Source organism: Teleopsis dalmanni, chromosome 2, assembly GCF_002237135.1.
Source record: "Teleopsis dalmanni isolate 2A chromosome 2, ASM223713v2, whole genome shotgun sequence".
NCBI classification, from domain to species: Eukaryota; Metazoa; Arthropoda; class Insecta; order Diptera; family Diopsidae; genus Teleopsis; species Teleopsis dalmanni.
Genome location: NC_051847.1, coordinates 167,929,909 through 167,942,275, shown reverse-complemented (window position 1 = coordinate 167,942,275; position 12,367 = coordinate 167,929,909). Strand labels below are relative to the sequence as shown.

Sequence of the window (12,367 nt, the reverse complement as noted above, 5' to 3'; positions counted from 1 at the left end):
AACGTCACTGCATTCTTTGATCCACTGCATCCATTATTTTGACACACCCACTTTAGTTTCATAGAGGAGTAGCAGTTAAGAACGCTATCATGTCCTTTGGAGAGATATTGCCTAATTCCGTTATAAGTGTTGATAAGTAAATAGGGAGTTGATAAGTAAAGTCTGAGTCTAGCGAGACTATCATATTTCTATGTCAGAATGTGTTATAGATATATATATTAAGTATAATTATTATTAAGTATATTATTATATTAATTAGAATAATATATTATATTAACATTGTTTATTATCTCTTAGTTCCTACAAAATTTATAAGTTTTATCAGAACAAAAGAATCAGTTTGAATAGCAACGAATTCTGGATAGAACAAGATTCAATTCTGGATAGTTATCAGAATCTATTTTTTAATCTCTTCATGGATTTTAAAAAAATTATTCAGTAAAATAAACTAACTGGTTAGTTCTTGATTCATCTAATTATTTTCTAATTGAACAAAATTGTCGTATAATGTGTTTTCTTCTCACAGATCCTTAATCCAAACATTTTCACCCTACGTATTAACTACCAAACTACGTATTAACTCCCACAACCCGATTTGTTATTTCAATATCATGATTACTAATATAATCAAATAGTTCACATAATTCGTTGTTGTTAGTCAACAGAGCATCATAATTATCTTTCAATGTCTCTCATCGATGTCTGTAATTCGCTAAGGTCTTATGACCAGACATAGAAAGACTTCTCAATCTTATATTAACATAATTGCGATGGTGTGAAGAATCTTCCAACTGAAGTCAATTTTTAGAGATTATTTCAATCTTTACTTTTTTTATGAAATAAGAAGTAAGTACTTAAGGTGGCGTTTGATTCATAAATATTTTCATCTCAGACAAAGGTTTCTGATGGTCAAACTTGATTATGTTTATAACATCATTCCAAAACCAATGTTATAACAGTGATCCATTGCATTATTAAAACAGATTGATTAATTAATAGATTCTATTAAAGCAATCAAGACCTTTTTCTCTTAGGTTTTATTTTCGTGAATTTTGCTGGGCTACTACGATATGCAGAAATGAGCAAAATGGGATTATGATTTGCTAGGTACCCGGTAACAAGAAACAATGGCAACGAAACCATAGAAAATCTCGCAACAGTCCTCAGTTTTCAACCAAGCAGTTTTAAGAATCAACACTGCACTGTGGAAAAAGTTGGTCCATAACTAAGTACTTGCTAGAAAAGTGATATGAAATAGAAAGACATCCTTAGTGACGCGAAAATTCGTACAACCACCAACCTGGTTTGACACAGTAACTACTATAGGATGACTTTATTCATTAGAATAGACCTCAGGCTGTTGGCAAGTTGTCTGACTTCGAAAATACATCGAATGTTGTCGACTAAAGAAAAGAACTTTTTATCCTCCATATCGAGGCAATGTTATTTTACAGATAATGGTTATTTAAGAGCAAGTTTCTTAATAGGACTCCAATTGTTCATTCAATTAAGGTCTTATTATAGTCACCTGTTATGTAGTTTCTTGTCATGCAAATTCATGCAACCATTCGCCCCAAATGCAGGTTTATCATCAGTAATCCTACAAACATATATTTTAAGCCTTGGTTATTTATGGAAGTTCCATTACTCTTCGTCAAATTTTGCAGTGTCTTGTCAATATTTTATGTACTTTCTTTCAGATCGGCATTTGGCAACTACAACCATTACAACAGGTTACCTAACTGATCATTATGACCTGCATTACCCTATTAACAATGAATCTGTTAGAGGTAAGAGAACCTGCATTACTTTATCAACAATATGACTCTTACGGTTGTAAGAGAATGTGGGCTCTGTTTAGAAGGAAATGATATCTGTAGTCACAGTCTTTCAATACGGTTCATGAAGAAAATATTGGGTTGTTGTTGTTATCTGCTAGGATCTGCTTGTGAAGTCCCTTTGGGAGTAGTTGATCGACACTTGGTCGTCACCAGCGACGAGTAGCTTCGGGACTTAGACCCGGTAGTCCTTGGAACCAAAAATACTGGGTCGGGAGCTTCTATGTCTATTTGATACTATGAAATTCTTCACAAGTGACATTTTGATCTTTGTTGAAAGAGCCTTCTTTTGTTTGTTTAGGTTCGATTTTCAGTATAAAAGAACTACCATTGTTACAGGGCTCAGTTCTTTTGAAAGCGAGTTATTTTGATTCAAGGAGTTTAATGTACGACTATACAAATTCTGTCTATTTTTAGAACTTCTTATCATTATAATTTTCGAAATCGCATTTACGTTTCGAACTTTAATGGAACTTGAACCGTTTCTCGATTTTATTAATATGTAGATCAATATGTAACCACAAATCCATTTCCATCTATTTCATTTCGAATACAATAGATGATATGTCTTCCATTCCTTAGTGGTTCCTTTACATTTTATAAGAAAATTATGGATTAATAAAACGTATAAATATATTATATTACTAATAATGTAACTATCCTTTAATTAGATATAATAATACAGTTTAACCGCCAATTTCTTAAACATTAACCGTCTCAATGTCTTCAGCTGAAGCAACAGGTAATGTCATTGTTCTTTCAATGCATCACAGCGCATGTTCACTTTTAAGTGCATTCAACTTTTGTTTTCGACTTAAACACGGCCATACAATCAACAATTTTTTTTATTTTCCAATAAATAATATATTAACAAGAAATATAAATGCCTAAATATCTGAGTAAAATTGCTCATCAATACGTCAAAAGATCCATTTTACAATTTATACCGATAGCAGTTGAAAGTGGTAATATAAACGACTAAGTCTTCTGTTCCACAGACATCAGAAAGGAACTCGATTTCTGGTGCATTATCTGGCGGAATGTATATAATAGTACCACGTGAAAGCTCAAACTCAGCGTGTCCACTAAGACGCATCAAGCTTTTGCCATGCAAGGTCAACAGAATAGAGCTGTGTGGTTTCAAGGCCAGTTCATATTTTCTTGTTTGCGGAGGAATTCGAACTTTTATAATGGCAAAATCATCAACGGGTGGTGCGAAAACTTCGATATATTCATTAATACGTCTAGGCATAAAGAATTTTTCACTTGGTGGCAACCCGTCGTAGTTAAGGCACGCTGTCAGCTCACTAACGTCCTTAAATTTCGGTGTTAGTCCAGCACGTATGACATTGTCAGAGCGTGCCATAGCTTCGATGCAATCGCCAGATAAGTAAGCATGAATCTCATTTGCGCCCAAATAAATCGCATCGCCAGGCTTCAAATGCAATAGATTGAGAAAGAATAGCGAAAGCAAACCCACATCTCCCGGAAAATCATTTTGGACAGTAGTGAAAACATCAAAGAGTTTATGTGATTTTAACACTAAAAAAACAAATTAATTAAAATAACAATAACAGTAATAATAACAAAAACTAATCACCATCTACGTAATTTGTGGAAATTTCATCTAAGCAAGCACTGATTGCCTCCTGTTCTGAGGTCATAAGTTTTGTGAAACATTTGCGTAATCCTTTTTTTGCAGCCTCTTTGTCGGCATTCTGTAGAGTTTCGACCTGCTCATCTCCACCGATTAAAAGCTTTAAGGGTGGCAAACCTTGACAGATTGCGTAAATTTCCTCATACGGGCGAAAGCCACATAGAGCCGTAAAATCTGTTATTGCTATGGCAAGTTCTGGCTTGTGATTGTCATCTTTGTATATATCGGGATGTCTTCTATGTAAGCGCACTGCTAGTTCCTAAAAAAGAAATAGTTAATACATGTAGAATATTGTTTTTTCCATTAGTTGCCTTGTTTGGATGCACTTGTATACTGAGTGCCTTCTTAACGCTTAGCACTTTGAATAAAAAGCTAAGCGGCTTAGTCAGTATGGTACCCAAATGATCGCCTGTTGCCTTTAACACTGATGGGCCGCTTTCGTGATCTCCCATCCACAATTCGGCATATGGAGTTAGTGGTTCAATAACGAAGTCTTTATTGTTAATAGCCGCCAATTCAGCCACTACTGACTCACTGCCACAACGGCCCCATTCATAGGTTTTAATGTCACCTTCAAGTTCCATTTTGTGTTTTTTTTAATAAAATTTTAATCTTGCATAAGGATTTTAAACTTGTACATAAATTAGTAATTATTGGAATAAACAAAATTTGAATGACATTTCCTCTGATAAGGTCAAACTGGCTCTTATCAACGAACTACGAACAGCTGACAAGTCTCCAACTCTACCGTGATATAAGCACAGTGGTGGCTAAAAATATTATTCCTGTAAAAAAAAATAGGAAGTATTGTTTAGTAGTAATCGTGTAATACACAACAAAGGTTTAAAAAATATTTAAGTGTTTCTAATACTTCAAATTTAAAATTAAATTGTTCAAATATTTTATAAATAGTTTATTAATTATAAGTTTTTCACAGTTAACTTTGTATAAATTATTTTATTACATCAAATAATTTCCCTGGTTAATCCCAATCCCAATAATCTCATACACTTATTTGTCGCAAATTGTTATATTATATACTATTTACCTATAAAAGTTGTGCGACGTAGGCTATGATAATATGGAAATAAAAAATGTTTGCAAAAAATATGATTAGTTTGTGAAGTAAATTATTAATTAATTATAAATTAAAAACTTTGTCTTGTACAGTACAAACTTATATTGAATTTACATGAGAGCTGTGTTTGTGATTTCAGCTGTCAATTGTTGTTGCTATCAATGCTAAATGAGCATTTTTCACAGTTAAAATTTTCATTTTCCATTGAAAACAATAACAATGCATAAATTAAATTACAAAGATGAGAGCTAAAACTACAAACATGACAGTTAAAATTACAAAGAAAATTCTTGTGTGAATCCTGTCTTAAGTATTGTATTTTCCATATTAATATGAAGAAAATCAGGGCCTGCTTAATAGTGTTGACTTATTTTAATGATGAATGTCATCTGTAAATTTCATCGATTCTTTGTGCTATTTTTGTAATTTCATAATCAATAAAAATCACGAATGGTAAACTGTTCTGAAACTATGTTTTCACTGTTTAGGCAGTATCTAGGCAGTTTTACTAATTAATAAGGATAATTTATCGTACAAAGAGCATTTATATAAATGAGCTCATTATAAACAAATCAGCTAATTTGAGGCGAAAAATGTCGAATGAAACCCTTAAAAATAAATTACCCATAAGGCAAATTACCAAAATTTGAAATATTTGCACTATGTTTTATATATGTAAATAAACTAGCCGTTTCACAAGCAGAAATTAGCTTGTGCTATGGAAATGATGAAATGTTGATTTAATTAACATAACTAATTTTATTACCAGTGGAAACATGATATTAAGCATTTCATACCTCAGGGTTTCCATTGTCTATAGGATTTATTAAACTTTCTTTGTTTGTTTGTCTTCTTCGATATGCTAATATTCCATAACCGAACAAAAACAGACTTTGCCTTGCTTAATACTTATTAGTAAAATGCTATATTTCAATACTATTTCTGAATTGAACATTGCGGACTTATTGCTTTTATTTTTGCCTGATTGTCTACAAAGAGTGTGGTACTTGAAGCTCGAATCCTACTTTTTTGTATTAATTTGGTCGCACTATCTATTTTATACACCTTAGCTTGAAAAACACCTCCAAAATCAAAGACATGATGTGGAGTTCTTACCTTTATCTCTCCCGGGTAGATATCTGTGCTTGCATTTCTCTCAATCCTTGAGTTGTTTATGTATATAGTGACTTCAAAGTAAGTTGATATATAATCCGATCCTCAGCTTTGCCTGATTAAGGGTTGGAGTTCTAATTTCAAAGTCTAGAATGGATGTCAAAAGAATTTAACATTATAAAGCATAAATATTTATATAGCTAACATATTTCAAAACAGGACTGCTAGCTTTACGTGCGATATAACCAACATTTGTATATCCTTAATATCAAATTTGAATAAGGTGAGATATCCATTAAGGTTTTCAACTCGACGGTTTGATATTTTCTTGTTTAATGCAGTAGGTGGAAAGCATCGACAGCCATGTTGTGAGATTTTACATTAATTGTAGGCTCTGTGACCGGGTCACAAAGGCCACGATTAAAGAGTGGGGCATCTGAATTCTTTTATCGATGCATTAGGGAAATTTCTGTGAGGGCTTGTGGTGTATGGCTTACAAGAAGTCAGAAGAATGGATGTTGTTGGTTGAAATGTAGGGGTTATGCAGCTGAATGGGGTTATGGGGAGAGCACGAGCGGATCAGTTGCCTATAATAGAGGAGTTTAACTTTACAGTTAATCTGATAACGCCTTTGTAGGACATTTTTTAGTTGAATAAAAAAATATTAAAGTTTCCGATATAGAGAGCAATAAAATAGATGATTCACGTTTGATTCCACAAGAAAGCACTGTGATCAAAATTCCAAACTTGAAATTTTAAGGATGCTTGGTAAAGAGAAATCAGAATGAGTGTACTATCTGAAAATACTTTTTCATATTATAACACCGTAAAATTATCTGCTATCAACAATATGAGATGAACTGTCTTTGATTAATACTTATTGACTCTTCTTGTTAACTATTGGACACGATTTCGATTTCACGAGTATAGATGTTAGTTAAGACACCAATTTTTACTCAATTTTCAAGTACTCTAACATCCTTTACTACTTAAGGTTTATTAGTCTATATCTCAAGAAGGAAGCATAACATATCAGTATTTAGGTTGTGGGTAGAAATTGCAGATGGTTTTACTAAAATCTATTGTCAATTCAGTGTGCTCGTGAAATCATAAATTTAAAAACTGGCATATATTTTCCTTTTCTACGTTTATTGATGTAAGATACCGCATACTTACTACTGTTAGTCAGTATCTGCTTTAGCAGTTGTAACAATAGAGATTAATTATAAAAAGGGGGAGGGAGGGATATCAGTTTACTTGATTTTCAAATGTTTGTCATTCACCCAAATTATATTTTTTGCCCAACTCTCCAAGCCTCTCTCGAGTAGCTACTCTCTGATCTTTAATCTCTGTCCTTCCAAACATTTTTTCGAGTTAACAAGTAGAATTAAGGATAAAGAGATAGAGGGAGGGGTATTAGTTTACTTGATTTTCAAATGTTTGTCATTTACCTAAATTATATTTTTTGTCCAATTCTCTAAGCTTCTTTCGAGTAGCTACTCTCTGATCTTTAATCTCTGTTCTTTCAAACATTTCTTCGAGTTAACAAATAGGAAGTAGTTGTGGGGAGACAATGCATTGTTTTTATAGTGGATTATTCCATTATTTTGTTTTTTTTTTAAATATTTTTCAAACGATATAATGAAACGGCGTGATTATCATTATTGATCGTTGGGTTTTATAAAAGTTAATCGTTTTGATCAATATCGAATATGCATCCACGAAATGAAGTTAACTTATAGATTTGGTATTATTGGTACTTAGTTTTGATTAAATTCAAGATGTTTATATTACTTCATATTAATAATAAAAACAAGACGTTCTTTGACTTGAGTATATAACAAGTATGGCGTATATTGATGTATTATGTACTATATATATATATGTACTATATATGTACTATGTACATGTTGACAATCTAGATGGTTTCTAAAATATCAGTAAGGGTTTGTATTTAAATAAGTATTTGTATAGTCAATATCTAAGTATATATAAAAGATATATGAATTATAAAGGGCAAATATATGTATGTCTCCATCATTATATCACAAAGAACTTGATAAACTTAATGGATTCTCTATACCGATTGTATGAAGGGCACAAAAATTTTTTAAATCTTTTTAAATACTGCAAATTCATCATTTTTATCATCTTCCCTAAGCTGTTCAGAGTCGAAAACAAAAAAAAATCCATGCAATTATTTGAATTGAATTAAAAAGTAATTAATCAATCCATCGGCTTGCAATTTCTTTCAAATTACCGACCTGTGAAATTTGTTTACTTATGACTTTGCTTCACGTTTTTTCTGTTATTTTTTTTTTTTTTTGGCTTTAAAGTCTTAAGTTTATGAGATAAAATTCGCAGAGTCCCTTTGATTAATTGGATTGACATGTGACGTTTGTCAATCTCATTTCGTCGTCAGTGGGCTTATGTTTTGGAATTGGCCCCGATTTTTGGACTTAACACATTTAGTAATTCTCCAGTGTTTTTAATTTTTTAATTTTAATTATAAGAATGTCATAAAATATTTTATAGTCAATACTAAATTTTTTTTTGATATTAGGATAACACTTCAGATTTTATTAGAAGTACAACTCATGGTCAAAGGAATAACAGGTACAATTTCAATAAATTATTGAAATATTTGTAATCATTACAAAATAAAACGAAAAGCCTTTCAGGCCTCAGCAAAACCTACAGTTCGTATACTTATTGGAGTACTAACGGGGCACCGTGCAATTGCGCCTATGCTCCAACGGTGACGAGTTCCAACAAGTGGATTATGCAGGAGTTACTAAAATGAAGAGGAAGTAGAATCTATCAACCACTTCCTGTGTCTCTGTCCAGGACTGCAGACAAGGCGACTTCAATGTCTTGGGAATCGCTTTTTCACTCTCTTGGAAGAGAAACCGAAAGCAAACTTATCGGATCTTTTCAACTTCATCTGAAAAACCAAATGGTTCAACAAGGATAACAAAGGTTAGCAAGTCGGCAAAATTTTTGAGGGCATCACAATAGGCAATATATGCCTCCGATTTGAAGTGCTGACAACTGTCGGCACGCGCCTTCTGAACCTAACCTAATCTATCATTATAAATAATATACAATATACTAGTTGTTAAATTATTGTCTCTATAGGTCTTTAAAACATGATACTTTCGTTTTGGACTATATTATTTTTTGGAAAGATGTAAGTGTCGGTTTTTAAAAAACATGTATAATATTTTACCGGTTCTTGTGAAACACTCAATATTCTTCCAGTTCCCTGAACATTTTGGTTTAAGTACCTTACTGAAGGATACTATTTATAATGCATGAAGAATTAATCAATTATAAAGATTACTTTTTATATTGACATATATTATATATTGTATTTTCAGGAACTTCACATTTTTTTCCTTTTTCATTAGTTTTTGCATTAGGAAACTGCGTTTATTTATGGGATGATATCAATACAATAAATCGTTTGGTCAAGCAATAGTAGTTCTTAAAGAATATTTTTACAATTCCATCAAACATTACCTTTTGTATTAACATTCGGCTGTCAATAAAGAGGAATCATCTATCTTCAATAGATATATGTACTTATTTGTATGTAATCAATTTAATGTCACCTACTACTATACGTTGAGAAAGTGGATTAATTTGGTTTTGTTTCAACATAGATGCACAGATCTAAATTATATTTTCTGAAGTTTTGTATCTAGATATTTTTTTATTCCTAAATGCAGTTCCTTTTATAAAGCTCTCTATCTATTACCACATTAAATATTTCATCTATATAATATCTATATCTGTAATGTTTCTGTATCGTGACTTTCTTATGAACCTCTTTAACTTCTAGATAGAGGAACATGTACAGAATGAGTAATCATTATTATTCAGACAGAAAAAACAGTTACAATAGGATCCTCTTATAAACATTTTGAATCTTTTCTTATATCAGTGATGAACAGAATTATATAATTTCTAACCGCTCTTATTTACAGTCGATTTCTGTACAGAACAAGAAGGATTTCAATGAGTACGATGACTAAGTTATACGGTTTGCTGTTTTAGTTCCTCCTTCCTATACCATGGTTATGAGTTCTGGTTTAGATAAGTCTACATTTCTAAGTACTAAACCCCATTATCTTATTTTTTGCCCCCAATTACGGGAATGAATCCATTGCCATCCGAAACAGTGGTGGACATGAATTTTACCCATTGCCATCCGGAACAGTGGTGGACATTTTCTTTATTAATTTCAACAAGTTTTAATGGGTTAAAGTCTCACATTGTCCCTGTCGATGCTTTCGATCTGTCGCAACAAATAAAAATAAAGTTTTCAAACTTGTTTAGTCCTAAGTATATATTGCACTCTAAAGGTCAGATGAACCTTTACATATCTCTGGTTTCAATAACAATTTTAATTTTCCATAAACGGGTATAAAGATATTAATTGTAAATTAATATATTTAATTAATATTAATTATTAAGCACTATAATAGAATAGTTAGCAGAAGAATAAGGTTATGGTCAGAAGACTCTTCATTGCAGTGAGTGGGGCTATATAATTTTTAATAACATGAATTTATTCCTCAAGGAAAACCAGTATTTTGTTATTAGGAATGTACTTGAAAGTTGAGTTTGGAAGTTAAACGAATTGTGATTTAATCTCTCCTCCTGTTAAAGATAAAATTAAGTTCCCACAACTGTAGCTTTGTATATATAATCCCTAGTATTTATAGTTAGTGTGTTCTATATGTTAATCAAAGTCTCTGTTCATGTGGGGTGGTAACTTTGAAACAAGATGCAAAGATAGTATTTTAAGTGCCATTGTCCTTAATCTTTTTTTATATAACTGTCAATTTCTATTAATTTCTATTTTAACTATTATGTTGTGAATATATACATTAATTCCAGCCGGTTTCGAATGGATTTCGAGTATTTATTTAAAATAATTTGAAAATATTTTTTAGTTGGATGTTTCAAAACATTTCAATCTTTTTAGATTTGGATATAGTTCTCATAAGAGAAGAGCTTGTTTTGGGGGAAGTAATAAATACTCTAATTGGTTAAATATTTTAATTGCACTTGTATATTTTTAACTCATATAAAATATCATCACTATATATTGGGTAAAAATGGGTTAAAATTTGCTTAGTGTGAAGTATAAATCTTGTTCAAAATTCTTCTACAGTTACTTGTATATTTCAAATATATTTTAAAAGAAAGCTTATTGTTTTATTTGATGAGGTTTAGGTGTATAATAGAATAGAAATATTTCCATTTCAAAATTATACTATACGATTGTATATATACCGACAACATCCAACGTTCTGGGATCCTAAACCAAGTTGTTACTTTAAAAACCAGAAAATGACATTTTAAATTGTTTTCAATAACTGAAAACCTCAGAGGGAAGTCAATTGAAATAGATAATCGATGTTTGGCAGTTTATCATTTTGACTTCAAATTTTTTTAGAGAAGTGAGTGCCGCTCTTATTTACAATCCATTTCTGTACAGAACAAGCAGGATTTCAATGAGTATGATGACTAAGTTATATGGTTTGCTCTTCTAAATATTGTTATGTCTTTACAAATCTTATAATGGGTTTAGGAAGAGGATTGGTGTGCATTACAGAAGTTGTCGCTAAAAATAAAATTGGTTGAAAATCTGTAGTTCAAAACTTATTTTCAATTTTTTTTAGTTATTCGATGATCAGACAGCAATGATTATTTGCAGATATTTTATGTATTAGCTTCTTGGAGAGATAATTGCAGTATAGTGGTTCACGTTCTAAATGGGGTTCCCGTTCTACAACAGGTCAATTTGACTGGTGAGAGGATAAATTCTGTTTAGGGGGCAATATTAAATTAAAATAAATTATTAAAGTTATTTTAATAAAAATCTGTTTAAAATATTTTTTTATGTAAAGGATACAAATTAATTTTTATAAAAATTAAATAGAAGTTCATAGGTGACTAGAAGGGACTTAAATGGGACACAGCACAAAAAAGGTTTGGAAAACATTAATACTCATCCTCATGTCTAGTAGCTTTTATTTTCCAAAATACCCGTAATTAAAAATATAACTTAATGTTGATTTTAGATAGAAATTATCTCCGGAACTGGAGATATTGTCTGCAATTCATTTTTAGCTGAACAATTATAAATAAATTTTGTGAGAAAAGTAAACGGAGCTTATAATTGGAAAAACGCGTATAAAAGATATCATTTTATATTTGAATACAATCCGTTACCCAGTTTACTCATATTAGCCATTTTCACATTATTACTTTTCAGTGTTCTGCAATGGCTCAGCGTCAATTGCTTGTAAAGCAATTTTTTTGCAAAAAACTTAACGACATCTGGCTCCCCATTTTTTTTCTGTTTCCGAAGTTAAAATTAACACTTCGAAGAAAACGTTTCGAGTTCTATAATGTATACTATAAAAAAAATACTTGCCTGAAGAATTGTAGGGCATATTCCAATTAGCCTATCAAAAATATGTTAAACATTGCCTTGTATATAGTTGCCTTGTAATGGATAGAACATACCTTCTGCTCAAAAAGTATTCGGATTTGAAGGTGACTAAATAAAATTTAAAACGCAATAAATTCAAGTATCTAGAGAGAATATATTAATGTTGAATAAATGGCAGAGTAAATTAAAGAATGTGATATCAGGGAGCAAGC

The 12,367-nt window shown here is 31.3% G+C and overlaps 1 protein-coding gene across 1 annotated transcript; it reads right to left on the bottom strand.

Annotated features, from left to right (window-relative positions):
* Positions 1-2,665: 2,665 nt before the first annotated feature.
* LOC119681983 (mannose-6-phosphate isomerase-like) lies at positions 2,666-4,356 on the bottom strand. Its single transcript, XM_038095305.1, has 3 exons — positions 3,807-4,356; positions 3,439-3,754; positions 2,666-3,380 (listed from the first exon to the last, which is right to left on the bottom strand). The coding sequence occupies exons 1-3, from the start codon at positions 4,077-4,079 to the stop codon at positions 2,773-2,775; spliced, it is 1,197 nt and encodes a 398-aa protein (XP_037951233.1). The 5' UTR covers positions 4,080-4,356; the 3' UTR covers positions 2,666-2,772.
* Between the last annotated feature and the right edge of the window lie 8,011 nt (positions 4,357-12,367).

Bases quoted from the DNA above. Each gene is read 5' to 3' on its own strand.
- LOC119681983 (XM_038095305.1), bottom strand. From the start codon at position 4,079: ATGGAACTTGAAGGTGACATTAAAACCTATGAATGGGGCCGTTGTGGC. The intron at 3,755-3,806 runs GCAACTAATGGA...TTTCTTTTTTAG, and splicing joins TACAAGTGCATCCAAACAAG to GAACTAGCAGTGCGCTTACA. The intron at 3,381-3,438 runs GTGATTAGTTTT...TTGTTTTTTTAG, and splicing joins TTCCACAAATTACGTAGATG to TGTTAAAATCACATAAACTC.